General features: G+C 40.4%; 2 protein-coding genes across 3 annotated transcripts in view; both read left to right on the top strand.

Moving 5' to 3' along the window:
- NMNAT3 (nicotinamide nucleotide adenylyltransferase 3) lies at window positions 1-24,264 on the top strand. Of its 2 annotated transcripts, XM_076340841.1 has the most exons (5): window positions 1-205; window positions 6,429-6,565; window positions 13,076-13,259; window positions 17,426-17,535; window positions 22,131-24,264. In XM_076340841.1, the coding sequence occupies exons 2-5, from the start codon at window positions 6,457-6,459 to the stop codon at window positions 22,538-22,540; spliced, it is 813 nt and encodes a 270-aa protein (XP_076196956.1). In that variant the 5' UTR covers window positions 1-205; window positions 6,429-6,456; the 3' UTR covers window positions 22,541-24,264. The 2 variants fall into 2 exon arrangements, with proteins under 2 accessions (XP_076196956.1, XP_076196957.1); XM_076340842.1 differs by lacking the exons at window positions 1-205; window positions 6,429-6,565 and adding an exon at window positions 11,821-11,856.
- RBP1 (retinol binding protein 1) overlaps window positions 22,941-25,507 on the top strand; it is a 16,875-nt gene continuing 14,308 nt past the window's right edge. Inside the window, exons 1-2 of the mRNA XM_076340844.1 lie at window positions 22,941-24,200; window positions 24,853-25,031. Of these exons, the coding sequence (XP_076196959.1) occupies window positions 24,128-24,200; window positions 24,853-25,031 (252 nt within the window). The 5' untranslated portion in view covers window positions 22,941-24,127. The remainder of the gene's footprint in view (window positions 24,201-24,852; window positions 25,032-25,507) is intronic.

Raw genomic sequence — 25,507 nt, 5'->3', positions numbered from 1 at the left:
GTTTACGATTAGTACATTCTTGGTTTGAATTTTTTCTTTTTCTTTTTGTCGTCGTCATTGTTGTTGTTTTGGTTTGCTTTTTGAGTTTCCATTAGCAGTACTGTCTGGTTATCATTAAGAATTACAGGTTGAAGTCTTTCCCTAGAGTCTCCGAGGTATAAATGAGTAAGAGCTGCAATCAAACCATCCAACACATCTGTTTCAGGTGAGAAATAGAGAAGTCTATAGAATTAAAAGCTTCTTTTAAAAAACAAAAGAAATCATTCAGTGTATAACTTTTAAGATGGCAAAGAAAAGAACAGCAAAGGAAATGTAAACTACACTTCACCAGAATAGAAGAGAGGGTATCAGAGCGATCAACTAGCAGATGTAAGAGCTAGAGCTGCTATTGATACGTGTAATAGGGAAGAATGGGTATGTGTTTTTCCCCCTGAACACGTATTTGTTTGAGTGAGGTGCTGACTGATACTGCTTAGCAATTGGGTAAAGTTATACGACCATGTCATTGATTTTAGGCCGCAGCCCACAGCCAAACAGCCAAAAACTCCCCCACTGGCACACACAGAAGGGAGCAGGGGGGCCAATAATGCAGAAAAATGGACGGTTGCAAAGGCAAGGACCAGCAGGAGGAAGAGACTTCCCCTGAAGCCTGAGGTGCCCTTGCAGAACCGCTTCACCGCTCTGCAGGCCGAAGAGGAAGGTCCTGTCACACCAGGAGAAGCGCTGGAGCCGAGTAATGCAGCCCGATCTGCCCCCGTATAACAACCAGCGCCACTAAGAAAAGGCGACGGGTGACAGCAGTAGGCGACTCTCTTCTGAGGGGTACGGAGGCACCCACTTGCTGACCGGACGCACTCTCTAGAGAGGTGTGCTGCTTACCAGGGGCTCGCATCAGGGATGTCACCGAGAGGCTACCGAGCCTCGTACAGTCCACTATTATCTGTTGCTGCTGTTTCACGTGGGCACCAGTGACACAGCCAGGAGCAGTCTGAGGACTATCAAGAAGGACTACAGAGCCCTGAGAGCCGTGGTAAGGGACTCAGGAGCGCAGGTGGTTTTTTCATCAATCCTGCCGGTCAAAGGGAAGGGGTTTGAAAGGGCTGGTCAAATCTGGCGAGTCAACAAATGGTTACAGGACTGGTGCCACAGCCGGGGGTTCGGCTACTTAGACCATGGGACTCGCTTTGAGAAACCTGGTCTGCTGGGGGCTGACGGGGTCCATCTGTCAGAGAAAGGGAAGAGCATCTTCAGTCATAGGCTTGCCAAGCTGGTGAAGAGGGCTTTAAACTAGAGATGCTGGGGGAGGGGAACCTCAATCCATCCCACTCCTACCAGTTTGATGCCAGGGCCAGCAATAGATGCCCAGAGCCTGGAGAGGGATCACAGGTCAGCAGGAGAGCACCTGAAGAGCAGCACAAAGGAACTCCAGCCAGTAAGACAGCTTCATCGGGGGCCCAACTGCAATGCCTCTATGCAAATGCAGGTAGCCTGGGGAATAAACAAGAAGAGTTAGAGACATGCGCATGCCTGCAGGGCTACGACCTTATTGGCATCACAGAGATGTGGTGGGATGGCTCCTATGACTGGAGTGTTGGAATGGAGGGATACAGGCTCTTTGGAAGGACAGGGAGGGGAGATGAGGAGGGGGTGTCGCCCTCTATGTCAATGACCAGCTGGAGTGCATGGAGCTCTGCCTGGTGATGGATGAGGAGCCGACCGAGAGCTTGTGGGTCAGGATTAAAGGGAAGGCAGGGACAGGTGACATTACGGTGGGGGTCTGCTACAGGCCACCTGACCAGGAAGACCGAGTGGATGAGGCCCTCTATAGACAGATAGGAGCAGCCTCACGCTCACAAGTCCTGGTCCTCATGGGGGACTTCAACCACCCTGATATCTGTTGGAGGGACAACACGGCAGGGCATAACAATCTGGGAGGTTCCTGGAATGCATCGATGGTAACTTCCTTCTCCAAGTGGTAGAGGAGCCAACGAGGAGAGGTGCTATGCTGGACCTAGTTCTCACCAACAAGGAGGGGCTGGTGGGGAATGTGAAGCTCAAGGGCAGCCTGGGCTGCAGTGACCATGAAATGGTGCAGTTCAAGATCCTTAGGGCACCGAGGAGGGCGCAGAGCAAGCTCGCTACCCTGGACTTCAGGAGAGCGGACTTTGGCCTCTTCGGGGATCTGCTTGGTAGAGTGCCATGGGACAAAGCCCTGGAGGGAAGAGGGGCCCCAGAAAGCTGGTTAATATTCAAGGATCACCTCCTTCAAGCTCAGGAGCGATGCATCCCAACAAAGAGGAAGTCAGGCAAAAACGCCAGGAGGCCTGCATGGATGAACAAGGAGCTCCTGGACAAACTCAAACACAAAAAGGAAGCCTACAGAGGGTGGAAGCAAGGACAGGTAGCCTGGGAGGAATACGGAGAAATTATCCGAGCAGCCAGGGATCAGGTTAGGAAAGCTAAAGCCCTGATAGAATTAAATGTGGCCAGGCACATCAAGGGCAACAAGAAAAGATTCTATAGGTACGTCGGGGATAAAAGGAAGACAAGGGAAAATGTGGGCCCTCTCTGGAACGAAACGGGAGACCTGGTTACCTGGGATACGGAGAAGGCGGAGGTACTCAATGACTTTTTTGCCTCGGTCTTCACTGGCAAGTGCTTGAGCCTCACCACCCAAGCCACAGAAGGCAAAGGCGGGGACTGGGAGAACGAAGGGCCGCCCACTGTGGGAGAAGATCAGGTTTGAGACCATCTAAGGCACCTGAAGGTGCACAAGTCCATGGGACCTGATGAGATCCATCCGCGGGTCCTGAAGGAACTGGTGGATGAAGTTGCTAAGCCACTATCCATCGTATTTGAGAAGTCGTGGCAGTCTAGTGAAGTTCCCACTGACTGGAAAAGGGGAAACATCACCCCCATTTTTAAAAAGGGAAAAAAGGAAGACCCGGGGAACTACAGGCCAGTCAGTCTCACCTCTGTGCCTGGGAAGATCATGGAACAGATCCTCCTGGAAGCTATGCTAAGGCACATGGAGGACAGGGAGGTGATTCGAGACAGCCAGCATGGCTTCACCAAGGGCAAGTCCTGCCTGACCAACCTAGTGGCCTTCCGTGATGGAGTGATTACATCAGTGGACATGGGAAGGGCTACAGATGTTGTCTATCTGGACCTCTGTAAGGCCTTTGACACGGTCCCCCACAGCATCCTTCTCTCTACACTGGAGAGGTATGGATTTGATGGGTGGACTGTCCGGTGGGTGAGGAATTGGTTAGATGGTGGCATCCAGAGGGTAGTGGTCAATGGCTCAATGTCCAGATGGAGACTGGTGACGAGTGGCGTCCCACAGGGGTCCATATTGGGACCGGTACTGATTAATATCTTCATCAATGACACAGACAGTGGGATCGAGTGCACCCTCAGCAAGGTTGCAGATGACACCAAGCTGAGTGGTGCGGTTGACACGCCAGAGGGACGGGATGCCATCCAGAGGGACCTGGACAAGCTGGAGAAGTGGGCCCGTGTGAACCTCATGAGGTTTAACAAGGCCAAGTGCAAGGTCCTGCGCCTGGGTCGGGGCAACCCCCGGTATCAATCCAGGCTGGGGGATGAAGGGATGGAGAGCAGCCCTGCCAAGAAGGACTTGCAGGTACTGGTGGATGAAAAGCTGGACATGAGCCAGCAATGTGCGCTCGCAGCCCAGAAGGCCAATCGTATCCTGGGCTGCATCCAAAGAAGCGTGGCCTGCAGGTCGAGGGAGGTGATTCTGCCCCTCTGCTCTGGTGAGACCCCACCTGGAGCACTGCGTCCAGCACTGGAGCCCTCAGCATAAGAAGAACACGGACCTGTTGGAGCGGGTCCAGAAGAGGGTCATGACAATAATCAGGGGGATGGAACACCTCTCCTATGAAGAAAGGCTGGGAGAGTTGGGGTGGTTCAGCCTAGAGAAGAGAAGGCTTTTGGGAGACCTTATTGCAGCCTATCAGTACTTCAAGGGGGCTTATAAAAAAGATGGTGGCAAACTTCTTAGCAGGGCCTGTTGTGACAGGACAAGGGGGAATGGCTTTAAACTAAAGTGGGGTAGATTTAGACTAGATATAAGGAAGAAATTTTTTACGCTGAGGGTGGTGAAACACTGGCACAGGTTGCCCAGAGAGGTGGTGGATGCCCCATCCCTGGAAACCTTCAAGGTCAGGTTGGACGGGGCTCTGAGCAACCTGATCTAGTTGAAGATGTCCCTGCCCATGGCAGGGTGGTTGGACTAGATGACCTTTAGAGGTCCCTTCCAGCCCAAACTATTCTATGATTCTACGATACAAGATTGTATAAGCCTGTTTGCAGGGCTGGATGCTGAGCAACATCATTGTAGTTATTACTGTAAAAAGTTTCTGCTTCTAGGAAATTCTTAGTCTGGAATTAATTGATTTATCACTGAGAGTTCAGCATTGACTAATCTGTGGCAACAGAATCTATCTAGCAAAAAGTTGGGACTATAGGAGAACACTGACATGTTCTAGCAATGGTTTCTTTTTCAGTTAATCACAGATCCTAATGTTTTGCTACCTGTTTCAAGGCAAAAAGACCTTTCCCCATACAATGAAGATACGTTTACAGAACTGCTGATACTGAACAAAAGAACACTTTGAGTTTGATTTTTCTGAATAAAGAATCTGTAAAGTTTGCATACAGTTTTCACATATGAGTTTGTTAGTGTCTATACAGGGATAGTAAATCAGAGTAAAGAGAGTGTGCTGTGAAATGTGCTTCCTACAGCTGCTACAATTGTAGACCATAAAATTGTTGCTAACTTTCAATGGCTCTACAGCCAGCGAGTCTTTTCTCCCCCAGTGTATCTCCCGTAGTATGATGGGAGATATTAGAAATAAGTAAAACGAAAACAGTATAAAAGAATCTTAATATGTATATTCAGTACTAGATGGTCAAGGTACAGATAGCATGTATGCTTCAAAGAATTTTCCCTATAAAAGTTTGCAAACTGCCAACATGTTGCAAGTGAAAATATTAAAACTTGTTGCTAGGTGCACTGAATGCTGTTAAATGGTACAGTCCTAGTCTTCAGAGTTATAAATCCTCTGTAAATGAACTGATAGAGTTGGCAGATATAAAACATCAACATGATATTGATTTAACCATTATTGTTAAATTTTTCTAAGTAGAAAAAGGGGAAAAAGAATATAAGGGAATATAAAGACTTGGAACAGTGAGAGGTAGGCTCTGACCTACAGTGCTTTGGTACACTGCAGATGGAGAATAGGATTTGGCTAAACAGAGCACAGAATCCGTACCGGATTCGGTCTGTTAACCCAAGACTGACTTCTGAAGTTTGGGATGCAAGTGTCTTCTGCAGAAAGCCTGTTACACTTGATGGAGTGGGCTGGAGGCCAGGGGAAGGGAAGAGAATGGTGTATGTGTGATATATGGGTGTGAGCATTGTAGAGATTTCAAATCCTAGGAAAAGAAGAGAGCCCCATCTAGATATCGGATAAACAGATATGTATGTGGGACACAATTGTTTTTATCATGCCAGATATATTCTGGATCAGTTGTAAAAAGAGCTATGCAAATAAGTAGCTCCAAGCACGGTGACTAACTTAAACCGATTTCCACTACATTTTTATTGAGATGACTGACATTTTAACTAAATTACATAAGGGTTGTTTGTAAATGCACCTGCAAGGCTCCTAACAGCATTGCTCCCCACCCATGCACCCTATTCATAGCTTTTTAATGTCCCCAGTGTTTTCCTGTGACAGCTATAGTTTCTCCTCCCTGCTGTTGCCTGTCGTTGATCCACCATCACTTGCTCTGCCATCCAGCAAAGAAACTATACAGGCAATTGCTGATAATCTGGCTAGAAGCATGTGCCAGCTGGCTGGCCACCAGCTGCTGCCTGCCCACCTCTAAGGAAGTCAGACCTGTATGTTTGGGTGTTGCATGTGAGGTTTTGTCATATGTTGCAATGGTCCATTGTAAGGACTTCTTTAAAAAAAAAATAAATCTGCTTTTGTAGCAGGCCTACAGGTTCCAAAGTTATTAACAGGGGACTGACAGAAAGACAGAACAAAACCTTGTTTTCTGACAAAAGCAGGTTAAAAATAAAAAATGTAAAAAATCTGACAGTTTTTAATAATAGTGACAATATGAATTTCTAGAAATACTTTCTAGCCATCTCTGTATGTGGGGAAGCAGAATTTGTTGATGCTCTCCTAATTAATATCAAGGAACACGTGTTTCTGAGGTAGTACTTCCTGTATGCTGTGATGATACAGAGGACTGATCTTCTGATACTTTACTAGTGTTCCAGGAATACACAGTTCTGAAACCAGTGCTCCCTTTACTTTGAGGAACAATGGGCAGGCTGCTCTTTGTCAAGTTTGTCTTTTATTTTAATAATTTTTTTTTTTCTTTAGGGTGGAGTTTTAATGTTTTGATGTCAGAATGAAGAGCAGGATACCTCTCATTCTTCTAGCTTGTGGCTCCTTTAACCCCATCACAAACATGCATATGCGTTTGTTTGAGCTGGCTAGAGATCACCTGCACCAAACAGGTCAGTAAGGTGTTGTTAGGATCACACACACGGTGGTTTACTGTGAAAAGGAAGAAGGATTTTTAACACTCGCTGTAGATGAGATGGCACTTTACAGCTGGCCTAATTTTAATATTCTTTATTGATCATTCAATATGAGGCTTTTGTGGCATATTCGATACAGAAAGTCTAGCATTACCTCTTTCTTTGGCTCAGTACATAAACAAATATCATAATGAGTATTCATGCAAATAAAGTGATAGTTTTATCAGCAGTTTTAGGATCATATTCATGGAACAGGCTGAGCTTTGTGAAAGAGTATGCTTAACAATTTTGAAACTGAGAAGAAACATTTACGTTCAAGTTTCATGCTTTTATGATACATTGTGTTTTAATATGAAGAAGTGTTACAGTTAGCAGTTTTGACAGCCGGGTGAAACTGGAGAAAAGATGAAATGTTAATTATTCATTATCCATCTTCACTAAGAGGTACAAGCTATCTCCCCTAGCAAAATAATTTAGGAGATCAGAAAAGCTAGATGTCAGCAGACTAGAAGGTTTTGGCAACAAAGGAGAAAGGTGGGTAACATCAGGAACTTAAGCAAGAATCAGAAAAGCTACTGAGAAGCATTGAACTCTAAGCTTGATCAACTAAGTTGCTGAGGCTTTTATTTTTTTTCCATCTGGCAGCTAAAATATACACGTTTCTGGAAGAGGTTGGAAGGGAATCATAGTTTATTGGAACCTGACAGAGAAGTTTCTAGGGAGGTGGTTCAGTAGGAAGCTGAACAGAAAATAATAGTAAAAGGAATTTGGCTGTCAAATTGTGGGGAGGGGGGGAGAGAATCTGGTAGCCCACTGATACGGTTGTGCAGTAAAAGCAGCAACTACATGCTCGCCATACACTGCGAGAATACTTTGACTTTCATGAGGAAGAATTACACAACTGGCTCTGAGGGCTGCCTCTGCAAGTCTCTATTGTCCTGTAACTGTAAAATTATTTTGTTGCTCCCGCAGGACTAGAAATGAAGGGTTAAAAAGGGATTTGAATTGGCTTTTCTCACTGTAATTTTATAACTGCTTTTGCTGCCCAGGTGTGCAAGGAGTAGAAAGGTAATGTGAGACCAATTGGTACTTCTGTTTAAGTCATATGTTATAGTCCAGTAACTTATTTCTTTACCTTGAGAGAAGGATTGAACTGGGAAATTAATTATGATTCTGTCTGAATCACAATTCATTGTCTGGTCTCCTGCAGGGTCTGTGTAACAAGACTCCACCCCTTACTCAGAGCAGTTTACTTAAACAAGTCTAGTGAAAATTATATTAAAAATGAAATTTGGAAAGGCTGAAATGAAAGCTGTGCATTACATTGCACCTCTCTAACATCAGTGCTTAGTTCTGGATAGGATGTGACTCGCCTTTTGACTTCTTAGTTTAATGTGTGGAGTCTTACTAGTATAAGTACTTCATGCATCAAAGAAGGGGACTTCATTTGTGTCTGGGTTGCCTACAGTGTCATCATTGCACTTTCTGAATGCTTAACCCAGGATGTCTGAAAAGCAAGAATCCTCAATTAGCTTGTGGAAGCTTTACCCATCCCAAGTAGAGGTAGCTTTATTTGAAGTAACTGTAAATGTAGAGATATGTGTTTATATGTATGGATACACAAATCTGGTATATGGTCTTTCTTGCTTCGGTAAAGACAGTTTTTCAAACAGAAGGGGTTAGCAACATGCTATAAAAATGATCGATTCTGGATGCCTGTTCTATAGAATCATAGAATCATTAAGGTTGGAAAAGACCTCTAAGATCATTGAGTCCAACCATCAACCCAACACCACCATGCCCACTAAACCATGTCCCTAAGCGCCGCATCTACACGTCTTTTAAATACCTCCAGGGATGGGGACTCAGCCACTTCCCTGGGCAGCTTCTTCCAATGTTGAACCACTCTTTCAGTAAAGAAATTTTTCCTCACGTCCAATCTAAACCTCCCCTGGCGCAACTTGAGGCCATATGGCAGAACCATTCCCACCCAGGACACCAATTGGTCATTCTCTCATGTTTTTAGTCCTGTTTCCACTTCTGCAGTTACCCAGGGAAGGGGAGGAAAAATTGGAGCTTATTTGCTGAGAAGAAGCACTAGCTGCAGACTGGGAGCTGATAGTGGGGCTAGAGAACAATGGTTATACATGACTAAAGCTTGTTTCAAGTGAGGTAGTGGTCTGCTATATTCATGTTGATTCCCTTTGCAGTGAGAATAGTGCACTTGCAAGCTAACATACACACTGAATGCCTGAAAAGGTAACTAGCATGAGTGAAGAATTAACTATCATGAGGGGGGATGTTTCCTAGGCTGTGAAAACGACTTGCTTCTGGTGCTACTTCAGTATTTCTGTTCAATCACAGATCGGGCAGAAATGATGAGTTGTGCAATAGCTTGGCTGGAGTTGACTTCAGTCAGGTTTTACTGTTATGAATGACATGACTATGCCTGATCTGCATCCTGACTGACATCTCCAGCAATTCTGTCTGCCAGCTTTTTGTACATCACTTCTGTTTCAAATGCTGTCTAATCTTATTTTTCATACATCCCTGTTTTAAGTAGGGAATTTTATTGAGTTTCTGATACTTTAAGCGGTATCTGCAGTTTCATTGCCACGTGTCAAGTAATTAATCCTTCTTCTGTTAATATCAGTCGACAAATCTTGTCATGCTGCTTTTTAAATACAACAGATGTAGCTACGTGTGACTGAATAATGATTCTCTTTATCTGGATTTTGTCTCTACTCATGTGAATTTGACTCTTTGCACATCCTCACACATAGCTAGAATTTTCTCAGATTCAATCCCTTGTTTTAAAATTGTTTCTTGAAATTTGCACTGACTGTGGCAAATGCCTTTCCAGTCTGTTAATACCTAATACCAGATGCTTTTATTTCTCTTTGACTGTCTTTCTCATTTGACCATGAAGTCCAAAGAAATAGTACTAGAATCAATCTATGTAACCTTGTTTCCCAAGTATTGCCAGTGGAGGATACTTCTATCACCAAGTTTCCAGATAAGACCAAAAGGGATAGAGGGCAAAGGAGGGGGGTATGAAAGACAAGATGTTTCTATCTGTGACAAGACAGATGCAAGGGGGAAGTGAAGGACAATGAGTTACTGTCTTATGGAAACTTGAGAAAGATGTGACACAATCAATGGGTTGTGTCAGATGCAGCGCTGGGCAGCAGAGCTGAAGAGTCCAAGGAGTAGTCACTAACCAGCCTTGGGAATTTGGAAGTTTATGTTGTTCAAGGGCTGCATCTGATTAAAATGGACTGATATTTTCAAGAAGGGGATAGGAACAGATTGTAGCAGCAGCCAGTCAGCATAAATGCAGACTTCAGTTTGTTTTCCTGCAACAATTCTGATAAGTGGAATTTGATAAGTGGAATTTGAAAACAACACAAAACCCCCTGGTTTGATCCTACTGTTTTGATAGTGTGTATAGCAATACAGATACATGACTGGAATAGGATCAGATCAGCAGTAGTTACTCACTACATCTACAATAAATATTGACAGACATTAGTTAAAATTAACTGAACTTAAAAAATGAAAAGGAAACAAATCTGATTTTTTTTTTTTCCATTATAAGATTTACAGCAGCACTTGCTTAAATAGAGCAGTACTTGGTTAATTGTATTAGGCTTGACCCTTGAAACATGCATGAAGAGGGATGCATGTGTGGCTTAGCATTCAGACAGAATTAAAGCTATAGAGTGCACTTTGCAGAGGTGCAAATCAAAGCAGCAAAAGCATAAATCTTAAGACATCTCAAGACATACCACATCCCTAAAGAAAACGCTTCTGTTACAGAAAACTCAGTTTTCTGAATACTGTTATCAGTGCATACAGTTTAGGTCCTAACCTTTTTCTGAATTTAAGGAATGCTTTTCTAAGTGGAAGAAGTGTAGGCATCTTTCCGTTCCACAAGTTTTGTTGTCTTACTCTAAAACCCAGCGGAATAAGGGGTGGGTGTCCCCTGCTTGCAGTGGTATTTGAGTTATGCCCTGTATTTGACTTTGGAATCCTAGTCATCTGTTTTGTAGCATCTCTGAAGAGAACCATTGCTTCCCAGTCATGTTACATGGCAAAAGTCAGCTTGGATGATAGCATTTCAGAATAAGGTGTCCTGTGAGTAGAGCTACGATACTTTATTATTCACATTGTTACTCTCAAGATGTTGGTTTTATCCTTCCTTTCTGGAGGAAATACTCATTTTCATAGCTGTCAAGATACTGCCTTTCCTTCTTTTTGTCCAAATCCAGTGAACTCTATAGAAATGAAGTTGTATTTTGAGGTCTTGGTACGAAATGTTTGTTACAGATGTGATGCATGGAGATCATTCAGCATTTATTTGAGGACTGATCATTGTGCATGCTCAGTTACTCGGCTGTTGGAGGAGTTGCTGAAGTCGCAATGTATTTCAGTGGCTGCCTGACTACAGAGGTAAATCTGCATCTTCAGGCCCTGCAGTTCACTCGAGGCGGATATGATTTATGTTTCTCTAGGTACTCATATGGCATCTGTCACTAAATTTTTGCACACCTCATCTAGTTCAGTGAATGCATCTTTCAAGCACTCTGAAGTGTTGAAGGCAGAGTCATCCATCCTATGGAGAGCTATCCTAAAAGATTGTCCATTACTGCTGTGATGTATTTGTTGTTTATGTTGACTTTCAATGCAACGATTGCTGAATTGTTTACCCCTTCGATTTTCCTTCTGTTGAATTCCCTTCACAGAAGGTGACTAAACATGAAGTAAAAAGTCTTGCCTATTTTCTTTTCCTTTTTCATGCTTGGGTGTTTGGTTTTCAGTGGGTTGTGGGTTTTTTTGGTGTTTGCATTGGTGGGGGTTTTTTGGTGTTTGGGTTTTTGGTTTTGGGGTTTTTTTGGTGTTTGGGCTTTGGGGTGGTTTTGTTGGGGGTTTTTTTGGTGTTTGGGGTTTTTTGGTTTGGTGGGTTTGGGTCTTTTTGGTGTTGGGTTTGGGTGTGGTTTTGGGAGGGGGTGGTTTGTTTTTTTTTTTTTTCCCCTGTGGATGAGAACTATATGGTCTTTCAACTAATGTCCATATCTGCAGGAAGGGAAAATTTGCATATTTGAGTTGGTGTCACGTTTAATTGATGTCATAGAAGCTACCAGTGAGTCTAACTCCGGTTTTTTTTTTCTATTATAAAGTGTAAGTTGGGAGAGCTGAATACTGAATGACAAGGAGTTTCATTGTAACCTAGAGATGGGATTGGCATTCGTCTGTAATATTTTTATGTAAGCCTACATCAGTGACACTTTTAAAGCTTTGGAGTTTTAACAGGAAGGTAGCAAACTACATTAAAATAAGTGTGTTGGCGCATCTTCTGATACTGTCATTACTAAAATTTTACAATATTAAATTGTCATGTGCCAGTATGAGAAATTATGAGTCCAGGGGTATCATTTTCATTACAAAGCAATAGAGGGAACTTGCTTCATTTAAGTTTCTTTGTTGAAACAAGTGAATTAGAAAAAAGGAAGAGGAATTTTTCCCCCCCTTCAGTATCATATTTATCATAGTTATTTAAAATGTCTGTGTTACATTAGAAATTATTTTGTTTCATTTCTGTTTATTTGAAACATCCTTTCTCTCCCCTCCATTTCGTGAGGGATGCAGCTCATATCAGTGCTTTATTTCCCTGTTGATTTATTAAAACGAGAGCTACATTTTTGTTTCCTGATTTGAGGCCAGAACTGCAAAGTCTAACAAAAAGAGCTTGTTGTGTTAATGATTACATTATGTTACCGGAGTAGAAAAATATGGGCATATTTTCAAATTTAATTAACATGATCAGCCAGATAGAAAGGGTCTTTAATGGCTGCTAAGCTGATGTTTGGACCATAGTGCTGTAAGTCTCATTTTAGACTCCATTAGCCCCATCTTTGTTCTTGAATCTTCTGATTTGTCTGAATCACATTAATCACATCTGCAGTAATATGCTATAATTCTTGCTTTAACACAATGAAAAGGCACAATGATTTTGATAAATAACAAGCATCAGATGCTGAAGAACAAAGCAATGGTCAGTTAAGTCATCCATTGCTCTGGCTATATAAAAGCTGTACTCATTGGAATATAAAAATTAATTATATCTAGCAATTTTGATAGTTTGCATCATAAATTATAAACATCTCTACTTGCTTGAAAATTGTATGTTCATCCAGCTTTCCTTTTTGAATAATCTAATAGGATAAACATATTGATAGTAATTGTGAGCAGTTCACAGAGGAACAAGAAGGCTGCTTTTTAATTTTTTAAATTGCTGTTTCTGTATTAAAAATATACCTGGATCAAGTTGTTCATAGCCTCTTATAACTTTGAAGTTAACCATGCATTGAAGAGGTTGGACTAGATAGATGAGCTCCCAAGGTCCTGTCCACCCTAAATTTTCAAGATTCTGTGAAGATGACTTATTTTTCTTTTTCTCTTTTTTTCTTTTCTGTTTTTCAAAAGGAAGGTATCAGGTGATTGAAGGCATAATGTCTCCTGTTAACGATGACTACAGAAAGAAAGGCTTGGTGTCAGCAAGGCACCGGCTAGCAATGGCTAAACTAGCGCTGGAGACGTCTGACTGGATTCGAGTTGATCCATGGGAGAGTGAACAGGAGACTTGGACAGAGACAGTAAAAGTATTAAGGTAATTACGTTTTTTTCCTTTATGAACTTACTGATTGCCAAAAATCTGTCAGGCTACCAGGTCAATGCACAGAACTTGCTCCTGTAAAACACCCAGGCAAAGCAGAATATGTCTGTTTATGGCATCACCTGCTATGAGATAAAGTGTTATATCTGTGAGCAATGAAAATTCACATCATTTTCCTCCAGAAAGGCTGTGTAGTCAGTATTCCCCATCTGGAGTCTTTCCTTTTCTAGTGCAAAGCAGACAGGCTTTCCCCAGACCTATGCAATACTCTACAGTACTGCGCTTGTGCTGTTTAAGTAGTTAGATGCATGTGGAAAGCCTCTGCCAAGAAAGGGTCTTGCAAAAATTATAGTCACTGAAAGAGTTCTGCAGAAAAGTTCTTGGCTCTCATGTTATTTCTCTTGTAATATAGAGATCTTAACTGGAAAGTAAGGGAGTTTACAAACAAACCTGTTCTTCAGGAGCATCCCTATTCCGGATTAGCTATGTTGGCATTATTATGCCTGCAGGTTTATCTGTTCACACATCCTTGAAAAGTTTTCTTACTAACTCTAATGGCAAGTTAAACCCAAGCCCATAAATGCTGATGTTTTCTTGAAAATCACTGAGTTTGCTGTGGTTTTGTGCTGGAAGGAAAAATTAAACAATTTGTCCAAAACCTGTTAACTTGATGTAAGGACCTTGAAACGTGCCTTTTACCCATATGGTTGGTCTTGGTAGTAAATGCATTATGGGGCAAGGTATGAAAACACAAACTTCTTGTGCTAGCCACTTTTTGGAAATGTAGATGCTACAGAAGTCAACAGATACTGTTGAAGTGCAAGACTTCATGGATGTCTTTCAAGAAAGCAGGTATGCTTTAAGAACTATCAATGATTCTTCATTTCTATCCACATTTTCTAGGTTACTTTCTAACTGGAAAGAGTTGTTTGCATAGCTTAAGGCTCTAAAATGTGCCTTCCAACAACTGCCCAGAAAGCTCTTATGGCTCTATGTAAAAGCAATTAAAAAACAGACCTGTTACTTTACAAAAGCATACATAAGAATACCCTACATACTTACAAAACAACTAGTGGAGCATTTTAGTTCTGCTTTTATTTGCTTCACTGAGCGAACACAGACATCCAGTTGCTTCTTTCGCCCCTTCCCTCCAGCCAGCAGAATAGGATCGGGGCAGGAGGAAGACTAGGCAATCTACCCTGTCTTTGCAGAAAACTTCTCTATCCTTTTCTCTAATTACAACTGTATATTCCAGTGTGAGAAGTCACCAAAAGGTCTGTCCTGCAGTATTGGCTGGGTATGGGATTTTGCTCCTAAACTTCAGTTTTGTAAAACTGTTTTCCTCCAGAGAAGCAGCCACAAATCTTAGAGATCAGGTGATCTTACTTACAAAGGTTTTGATCTTGCACAGCTCCAACTGAAGTGAGTACTATTTGCAAGATTGGGTTTGTAAATTGTAAATCCAATTCAGAGTCCTTTAGGATAAGAGGTATGGTAAATAAAACCTGTATGTATAGTTTTCTGCTCAGGGAAAATAGTATCAATGTGGTATGAACAGCCAAACTGCCTGTCTGCCTAGAAAGTGAACCTCTAGTTTTATAAATAAATTCACAAAATGTTGAAATGGATGCCTATTCAGGAGAGAAATGAGCTTAAATAATTTTTTCCCAAATGATGACCTATATTAATGAGCTGAACCAGTGCCATAATCTAATGCTGAACCCTGACCCTTGAATGGGGAAGCAGCATCCTGATAAAATAGCACATGTAGGTATTTTGACTTTATATTGTATTTTAACTGTCACACGTGAATATTAAAAAAAAAAAAGTGGTGACTTTAGGGCTAGGTCCTTACCAATTATGAACAGGCAATGGTTTATTGTGGAGTTGTGCTTCTTCACAAGTGTTGAAGGTTAATCTATAGATTCTCCCCTGGTCAAAGAACCAAGAACCAATTGCTACCTTCATTATAAGCTCCCTCAGGTAGGAAACTTTAGTACCAATAGAAAGAGATTTTGCTATTGCAAGGCAAAGGCAAAAAACATTATTGTACCTAAATGTCTCTTCTTATCAGTATTTTGAATTGTACACTTAACTGCAGTAGAACATTGTGTCCTGAGACACATGAATGGCCTTTTCCTACAGTACTTGTTTTACCTGAGTGCAATGAAAATGTCGTATTTCATCAAAATCTGTGGATTTTGCAGAGGCTCCCAAATAGTTATGATATAAAAGAATTTTAAGCAGCAAAACTCATATCCCACTTGTGGTGGTGCTATTAGTTGCCTGTTACGTTAAGTGAGTATGGAAATTTTGGAGACTATCCCAAGGCTTTTTTTAGAGAGGAAGAGGGAACATGATAGACCTATTTCCCACTTAACTGCTGTTCCTGAATATTCTTCCTAGACAAGAAAACAGTATTGTCAGTAACCAAAGAACTACATTCATTCCTCTTGTAATGTCAATTTGATTGTGGTGCAGATCTACTATGAATTAATTTAGAATTGGCAAAGATCTATTTAACCAACTTTTTGTTGAATTGCACTTGTGATTTAATTATATAGTTATTCAAAGCTTCATATACAGTTCAGAAGATGCTTGATAAACTGACAGATTGGTTTGTCCTTTTTGGTGTGTCTTTAAAATGACGTAAGCCTGCCTGCCCCAGCACTTGAAACGCCTGCTGAACAGACCTTTTGGCAGTTAAGATTCTGCAGTACTTGTAACGTTAGTCCTGCAGTGAGCTCTTTGCCAAGAGTTCTTATTTTTGAATCATGGCCCAAGAATGTCAGTTCATGATACAAAGTTAGAGTACTTGACTATACATAGCATCAGCCTGTTTACAAGAAGCCAGGATTAAAAATAGAAAGGTAGGAAGGCACAGGCCAAGCTATTGCTACCTTGTCTCTACTACCATATGTCCCTCACCTCTTGTCTATGCAGTTTCTTTAGCCAATGGCTGAGCATCAAAAATTACTGGAGATAGTTATGCAGCCTGTCTAGGTGTAGGTTCTTGACACTTGTGCAACTTATTCCTGTGGCTAAAAGTATTTGCATGATTTGAAGAGCGTACATTTAAATCACCAAACTATAAATTCATTCCTTAGGCCAGACATTCAAAGGGTTATCTATGGCTTTGTACATGTACTGAATTCAGACTGTACCTTGTAACTCATGATCTTTCCTTTGAGACAGTAATATAAGACCCGATGGTCACATTGGCTATATATGTACTAGACAGAGATGGAACACTGCTTGAGTCTGTGTCTACCTGCCCTGTTTAACCGTGAGCTTGTTTCCTGAAATGATTTTGGCTCGTGCCCATATGAGCAATGCCTAAGGATGGCTTAGGATGGTGCAAGTCAGGGACTATTCTAAACAGGCAAGGCCATGCTGATTTGGAAGGAAGGGAGTTTAGGTGTTTGGATCAAAGATTGGCACTTGCCTTCGTGATCAAAGAAGGGGCCACTATGACGAGGTAATAGTACTAGTATTGCAGTGGGGCACCAGTGATCAGGAGCAGCAAAAGAATAAAGTAATAGAAACCTGGAAAAACTGACAAAAGGATCCTTGCCTGCCTTCATGGATCTGAACTTACTAAAATTAGAAGCATCGCAGATGTCAAAAATCTTATGAGGATTGTATATTTTGCATTTCTCAGGACTGTGATTCTTTTATTTAAAATGAAAGGGAAAACCACAAGGTGAAAAATCAGGGAACATGTTTTTGTGGAGAAGAGGGTGAGAACAAGAATGTCTCCTCCTGAAAACTGAGCACACGTTATAGAAACGTCACCATGAGGGGTTGTATTTAACCAAGAAATTAAATCTAGTGGTTGAAGTGTGATTTAACTGTTTCAAGCAAAAACCACCACAATGTTTTAAATGTAATGTTGCTACCAAAATTGCCATAATGGTAGAATTTCAAAAAGGAGTTGAAAACCAGAGTGCCATTACAGAGATTGCTTGTGAATTCTGCAAAATGTTAACTACATTGATAATAATCTCATGCTAGAATGAATATGCTAAATTCTTAACAAATTGTATTCAAATCCAAGTGCATAAAAGCAGACTGTGTTCTTGAATCTGAAAGTGCCAGGTAATCGTTTTGTGCATCTCTGAGGGGATTACCTCACACAGAAGCCTTTATTTTAAGTGCAGGCACCATTACAATGAATCACTCGGATTGCTCCAGTCGAAGAAGGAATTCATGAAAAACAAGCGGCCTATAGAAAGACCTACAGAGGATTCCCTTTCTTACCAGCACTCAGGTTGGTTCATAGCTGTAAACACAACTCTTTGTTTAGCATTAAAAATAATACAGCTTTACCAGACTAGACTGATGAAAAAGTTGAACATAGGAGCTGGTAAGTTTTGAGGGTTGGAGCTGCCTGCTGAAACCAAGCCATGCCAAATGCCAGCATGACTGCTGGTGCAGTTATTTTGTAGTAACTCCCACATAGACAGGAGACTTATTTTGGAGTTGTATTAATTCTTGGTTTTATAAGCACCTCTCTAGCTGTGTCAGAGATGTATGTTGTGGCCCTGCTGGTTTTGCAAAGCATAGAATACATGAATAAAAAATATCAAAAATTATAGGGATTACTTAGAATTGTAATTCTAGTGTTAGACAATGGACGAAGTATATGGATACCACACCAGTGATGCTGACGCATTGGTGTTTACTGCATTTCTGGACAGAAAAGCTTCTGTTGACATTAGAAGTATGACAGGTTCTGGAAACACTGTCAGTTTTGGGTTTCCTATTTTATCATATTCCCTAGCCTTACAACTTGCTAGGATGCTGCTAGATTTTTGATACATTACATTTTTCCTGTAGTATTACAGCACTTCTTGGACATGAATACATTTAAGTTGTTCATGGTTACACAAAAGTTTCCAAAAGATGAATTGTTGTATCTTTATAGATGGTAGAGGAAAAAAAGTCTCAAGGCATTTGGACTGCAGTGGAATCTTGTGTCTGATGGGGTTAATGGTTGTTGGCAAATGACAAGTCAGATTATTCCACATTGCCACACTAAGGAAAATTAGTGTGAAAGTAGTAAAGACTATTTTAATTTTCCATTACAAAAAATTCCTTTGGCTATTATTTTCTGTAGTTATTTCAAGCTCTATAGCATTTTATGTAAAAATGGTCAAGAAAACAACTGTTAAAATTAGTCTTTCTTTCCCAATAAAGATTCTCAGTTTAGAAGTCATCAGTCATCATCACAGGCTTCCTCTACAGTCAAAACCAAAAGGCATAGCAAAAACTGGGTGAGAAGGAGGACAGGCAAGAAATAGATTTCTCTGTCTAGTACATAGTGGCTGGATTTTTTTGATTTTTTTTTTTTTTTTTTTATTCTATCTGGCAGCTATCCACAAAAAACAATCTGTTAGTTTGAACAGAGAAAGGCTAGCATCCTGTTGTTACTTTCTTTTTCTGCCTTCAGTGCTTTGACTGGCTGGGCAGTGATACGGATTTGGCTATACTAAACACATGGCCTGCCAAGAAGGAGCGGAATGGTTTCTTCCTACTTCTTTTGGTCACTAGCATGGTATGGCATGGGGCATGGGGAATGATCAAGAGCTACTGAGAACTCCAGAGCAGAATAGAGTTCCTCCCCTTTCTCATAAATAAATGTTGGTTAGCACAAACTTTCTAATGGCAGGCAACTGTTACCCAATTCCTCCTCCCTCCCCCCCCACGCCCCCAAAAAAACCCTCCCAACAATGAAATCTCTTGAATTGGGGTTTTCTGTGAAGTTTGTAGAAAGGCCCAGTCACCTAATGGAAGCTTTCACAAAGATCAGCTTGATGGCTGAATTTAGCAGTGGCAAAATTCCGTAATATACTATTTTTCTACTAAATGTATGCCTATTAAACTGTAAGACTTCTTTGCATGGTGCTGAACATCATGATTTTGTTCTGCATGAAATAATCAGGTCACTTTAATATATATTGCAAATAAAAAGGTTCACTGAGGACAGGTATAGACAAATGATTGCAGTTTTAATAAACTTAGAATAGCTTATTGGTGCCAGTCATTCAGGACGAAGATGAAAACGACAAGACTATGGAGTTCTTTTTCTCTGTTTTTCAGTGCCCAGGGATTTGCCATCCCTCCTTGATTCACCAAATATAGCTTCACGTGCAGTATTTCTTCTCCTACTTACAAGAGATGGTTGATTGCCTTCATTTCATTTTTAATTGAATCCCCTGCACTTCAAGTCTCTCCGTTGCCTTACATGAACAACTTGTTGTCACTTCTTGAATGCTTTTCTCTGGCATATTCCAACAGCAGTCTCCCTTAATTAGACCTTAAATCCAGCTACTTCCTTTGTGTTAATAGTTATTTCTTCTTTAGCTTACCCTCTCCTTTTTCCCTGAACAACACTTCAAAGAATTGCAATTCATTTCTGTCCACCAACATTGGAAGAGGCTGCCCAGGGAAGTGGTTGAGTCACCATCCCTGGAAGTATTTAAAAGACGTGTAGATGAGGCGCTCAGGGACATGGTTTAGTGGGCATGGTGGTGTTGGGTCAATGGTTGGACTTGATGATCTTAGAGGTCTCTTCCAACCTTAATGATTCTATGATTCTATGATCATTGGATGCAAAAATTTCCCTAATCCAGACATACCATGGCCTGAAATAAAGGCTATTGTACTTATCAAAAAATGGAGCATTGCATCAGCCATTTGGGTTTTATACCATTATCTATTGTGGAAGCTGCAGATCATCATTTAGCAAAGTGCTCTTAAAAGGCCAAAGACACATTTTTGTCACTGGCGCAGAAGATGTGGGGATATGCAGAGATCTATTTGTAAACTAACAGCCTTTTTGTGAAGCCTACAATCTGTTAATTTAGCTTCTAGTAACCTAGAACTGCAATGCATGTACATTCAGAGAAAACCCATCAACACTGTAAAAGCTCTGGTGTAATATTTTCTCTAATACAGCTTGGGACAGAGTACTGTTTTATTGCGGAGGTTGCTGTTAAGTAAAAAGCAAGCTGTAACATAAAACCCAGGTAAGGCTCTGGAAAGCAGGGGACTGGAAACAGTCTAAACATGGAACTGAGGACAGGGAACTGGAAAGGAAAAGTAGAATCTGTGAATGGAAGGACAAGATTGGAACTGGCATGAGGAAATAGATGGGCAGAGGACAGCTTGGAAGGGATGAAGCAGAAAAGATCAGCTTTATCATGATAGAGCTTCCAGGGTTGTGTGAACCCTAAGGTTCTTGGTGTCTCATCGTTCATCACCTGTCAGAAGTATCTGGGACATTCTTTCAGAGTTTCATACTCTTCAAGTCCTGGTCCACACAGGAATCACAGACAACTTTTGCAGGTACTTCTGTACTAGCTCGAGTGTCAGAGATGAGAGCGTTGAATCTAAAGGTTCCAACCTTGCAGATGTGGGTATCAAAATAAAAATTACTGGGTGGTTTGTGGGGGAGGGGGCTGTTACAAGAATTTCACATTCCTACCAAATACACTAATTATAAACTCTAAAAAAAACAGAATTATGTTTTTAAGTATGTGGACAGTCTATGGTGAATCTGTCAGGCATGAATGTTTCAAGATAGCCTTGTCCCATACAGTCCTCCTTCTATAGTAATGCTGCATTCAGAGCACAGGAGGGTGCAGTGCAGTACCCCTGCCACCTTTGTTGTAGGGTCAGAAGATGTGTAGTGAGGGGTGTAAGAAGAGAAGAAATACTTGCTGTAGTTAACTCCATGGTATGTACTAAACCTCTGCAAAACTGAGTGTATCTTAAGGCACGTAAGGTATGCTTTTCATGCATCATCACTGGTATGTTTCTTATTTTTCAAATTACTGATTTAAGGTGTTTGTATAAGACTTGCAGATGTGCTAACTGTCTGCAACCACAAATAAACGTAAAATGGAGACAATACCTCCATCCTTCCTCTTCATTTCACATGAATGCAAGGCTGTGAAAATACCTAACGATGAGTGCTGTAGAACAGACTTTGAGGAAAGAGATAGTTCTGTACTGGGGCTCAGGCGGTGGGCAGCAAATAAGAAATGGAGAGAAAAAAAAAATTGTACTAGTGAAGATCATTCTTGGTCATTATTCAAGGTACAGCAAATTTGGCTTTAGATCTCTTTGTACTAGAACGAAAATACCATGGCCGCATGACACAAAAAATTATCTGTATAATATTCTGCTGGTTCAAATTTCTCTAAAAATAAAATAAAACTTAGTAGGTCAACTAACTAGCTTATTGTACCAGTAAGGTTGGTTAGATTAGATACAGTTCGTCATGTTTTAGATGATGTAGGTGCACAAACCCAGGCGAAATTCTAGGTTGTTCTCTGGCTAATGTGACAGTATGCGAACATTGTGTCTGTGTGCCAGAGTGCAGTAGGACAGCCGCTCCCGAAGGGATGGGGAGCCATATGCGGTCACACAGTGGCAGGCAAGGGCCTCGCTGGCTGGGTTGGTCCCACAGTACCTGAGCAAAGCGAGCAGGGCAGGCTGGGGTGTAGTAGCAAGGTTCAACCCAGTCTAGTCTTTGTGCTGAAATAATTCTCTTCTTTATTTGCTTCTTGCCCTTTTTGGCTTGCTTGAGTGGAGGAATAATTCTCCTTTAACATTGTACAGATAATATTTGATATGCTGTGAGTGATGATGAAGTAGGTGACAAAGTAATTGTGACCAGACACATAAAATCCAAGTTGAATTTTTCTTGCAACCTTTTGAAAGAAAACTGGACTAAAGGTAAATGATTAAAAAAAAAAAAAAGAAAAAAAAAGTTATGAGTTTAAACCAATTTTAAGTATAAACTTTCTAGAAAACCAAGCAAATACATAAATCTCTCATTTCCTTTTGTCTTTCCAGTTCTACCAGAATTAAAGCTGCTCTGTGGGGCTGATTTTCTACAGACAATTAATACACCCAATCTCTGGAAGGAAGAACACATCAAAGAAATAGTGGAAAAGTTTGGTTTGGTCTGTGTTAGCCGTGCTGGCTCTGATCCTGCTCGGTATATTAATGAATCAGACCTTTTAACTAAATTTCAGCACAATATCTTTCTGGTGAAAGAATGGATTCAGAATGAAATCAGTGCAACACAGATACGCTATGCCTTGTGCAGAGGATTAAGTGTAAAATATCTCATACCAGATTCTGTTATATCCTACATTGCACACCATAATATCTACACAGAAGAGAGTGAGCGGAAGAATGAAGGTGACTTGCTTCAGCCTCTTAAGTTGCATAACACAACACTAAACCCTCTAAATGACTGATGTCTGTAGTGTGTGAAGTGGACAGACCTGGGGTTTTTTCATGTAAAGTTCTTGAGAAGGTTGTTTCTCGTTAATGAAGGGAAAGTACATCAGTCCAAAATTTCTTGAATTCATGTGGTGGTTTAAATTCATGGTTTTGTGTGTGGTAGTGCTTAAGCAAATCGGGATGCTCAGCTGCATAGCATAAAATATATAAAGAACAGCTTCCTCGTGAAAATAAATGAAATAAGATCTTAACAGTAAATATTAATCTCCAGTAATACTTAAGGGTCAAACATAGTACTTTCCTGAATTGTAATTCTGTAATCCTACAGACAGTTTTAGCATGAAGATGCCTTACTGTTCTGAAGCAGCAAAATAAAACGAACCATAACTTTTCTTTACATAAATATATATTTAATTATATATTACTGCTAAACTTTGACTTTTTCGGACCCTGAATAACTTTTTCTCTCTTGGCAGTTTGGACAAGAGATAGAAATAAATCTTTCTTTCGTGCAAGCACTTAAAAATGCATGTACCATTCATGTCACTTTTAAGCCTCCAGATTCACAAATTATAGACAGTCCTCATCCCCAGATTTAAAGTGGGTTTCTTTGCTTCTCTGATCCAGAGTCTTCTATAAGAGTAAGTAATTGCCAAAGCCCTGGAGTAGATAACATATCCAAGAGGAACTTCAGCTGTACCATTTGAAAATACACAGTGGAAAATAAATGAAAATAGCTAAGAGGCTGTCTCAGTATTTGAGCCAGAAATGTTAGCCAAAAAAATCCATTCTCTTACATGTTGGTTGCCTATTCTGCTGATTCAGTCTATCGCATTTTTGACAGAAGACACCTTCAAATAATATAGAATCTCTATGAAGTGCTACCTCTGCGTTTCAATGTTGCTTAAATTAACTGAAAACATGCATTCAGTAGTGATGTAGCATTTATCAATATACAGCATTAACCTCTGCTTCTTAATACAAGTTTCCACCTAACTGGCCCTTTTTGAGCCCTCATTTGGCCAAACAGCTTCCACTGGTAGTTCTCTAGAATTAAGGAGCTTGCGGAACAAGTTAAAGTAATGATGTCAGACACAAATTGCTTTCACTGAAAGAGTCTGTATGATCATTTTCTGAAAAGAAGGTGGCGTAAAGTACCTGGAACATATTCAAGGAAGAAGGATTCGCCTCAAAAACCACACAAGATAAGCACTTGTATAGCTTTGGCTAATATCCTAAACTAAAGCTATTTAAAAGGTTTTTTTCTGAGTGGCATGAAAAATGAAGAGTAATATGGTTAAAATGGATCTCCAGATAATCGGTACCCTTACAGAAGTTATATGGAAGGTGAATGTTTCATTCTGTTTAAATCAAGTCATCCTGCTGTCATTAGAAATCTCAGAGGTTCAGCCTTGTGGAAGGATTTAAAGGCAACACTTCTTCTAATCTGATTATTGTTGGACTTGCATAGCTACATGGTCTAAAAAAGAGCTAAAAGAAACCAGAGTTCAAACTCGCCACAAAGAAAGACAGTGAGCTGTGTGGTGCAGAATCAACACACTGTTCTGAGACTTTGATTTTGACAATTACCTAAAGTAGGGATGCCTGCAGATTTCAATGGTTACTGGAAAATGGTCAGCAATGACAACTTTGAGGAGTATCTGAAAGCACTGGGTAAGGTTCCCTTCATGTTTCTTTAATAAATTATCAATAAATGCAATCTCTCTTAGTCTTTACATGAATCTATTTTTTCTTGTACAGTCATAAATCATTTTTTGTGAGAAACATTTTTTTCAGGAATGCACTTTAAGAATTGCCTTATGCAAAATTGTTCTGTCTTAAGCAGCCTGTACTTTTTACCATCTTGAAGCTTACATTAACAGACATTAAGCTACATAGCTTGAAGAGGTAAGTGGCAGATTTCAAACTTAAAAAACCAACCATAAAGTGAAAAAGAGTAAAATTTTTATGTGTAATAAAGAGACAATAATGTACTTGATGCAATTTTGTGTGTTTGCATTTGATGTAAAGTGCTAGTATTTCTATAGAAATATTGAAGGCCTTATTAACTGTCAAATACAAATGGTATTTTTTAGGATTCCACATAATCAGAAAATCAAAACATGAACTTATTTAAATTGAAAGAATTAGGTTATGGACTTTTTCCTGATGAGAAAGCTGGTGTGAAAGATCTGGACATTTATTTATCTTCATTTATTTATCTATAAAATGAATATATAACTATTCATTTTAGTTCTGCCAAGAGCTACAAGCTTCTTTTTGTGGTAGACTTTTCTGGATTAAAATAATTCTTTTTCTTTTTCAGATGTAAATGTTGCTGTAAGAAAAATAGCAAACTTGCTAAAACCTGACAAAGAAATCCTTCAGAATGGGGATCATATGATCATTAAAACGCTAAGCACTTTTAGAAATTACATCATGGAATTTGATGTAGGAAAGGAGTTTGAGGAGGATTTAGCTGGGGTGGATGATCGCAAATGCATGGTAAGAATTAGAACTGTAACAACAGACAAAAAAAAAAAAGAATATTAATAATCTGAGGCCTTTCATAGACCACATCTGTTAACCATTTTGTGTGGCTATTCCTAAAATTGTTTCTGTACTTCTCAGTTTGCCAAGATGTGCACACAGTTTTTAATGTGCCTTTACATTAAAGGAATGCTAATTTTATCAATGAATGAATAGTAACTTCAGTGAAACATTACTCAATTATACTGGGATATTTGTCAGTGAAAAAGACATTTAGGTTCAGACTTTCAGAATCTCTTTACTGAGTAATGTTTTACAGTAAAGGAAATCCACCGATTGCAGGGTCAGGCACTATTCCCCATGTGTAAGAATGGCCAAGTGCTTAGAAATTGCAGCTTTTCTTTCTTGTTCTTGTTCCTGTGCTCCTTCCTTCCTGGGTGTATTTATTAGAGCAGACGCATTAATTAGCCTACTGGAACAAATCTTATTGC

This window comes from Aptenodytes patagonicus, chromosome 6 (assembly GCF_965638725.1).
Source record: "Aptenodytes patagonicus chromosome 6, bAptPat1.pri.cur, whole genome shotgun sequence".
NCBI classification, from domain to species: Eukaryota; Metazoa; Chordata; class Aves; order Sphenisciformes; family Spheniscidae; genus Aptenodytes; species Aptenodytes patagonicus.
The sequence above is the reverse complement of the archived record's forward strand: the minus strand, read 5'-3'. Positions and strand labels throughout refer to the sequence as shown.

Excerpts from the sequence above, each read along its gene's own strand:
- NMNAT3 (XM_076340841.1), top strand. The coding sequence starts at position 6,457 with ATGAAGAGCAGGATACCTCTCATTCTTCTAGCTTGTGGCTCCTTTAAC. Across the intron at positions 6,566-13,075 it reads AGATCACCTGCACCAAACAG|GAAGGTATCAGGTGATTGAA; the intron begins GTCAGTAAGGTG and ends GTTTTTCAAAAG. Across the intron at positions 17,536-22,130 it reads CCTTTCTTACCAGCACTCAG|TTCTACCAGAATTAAAGCTG; the intron begins GTTGGTTCATAG and ends TTGTCTTTCCAG.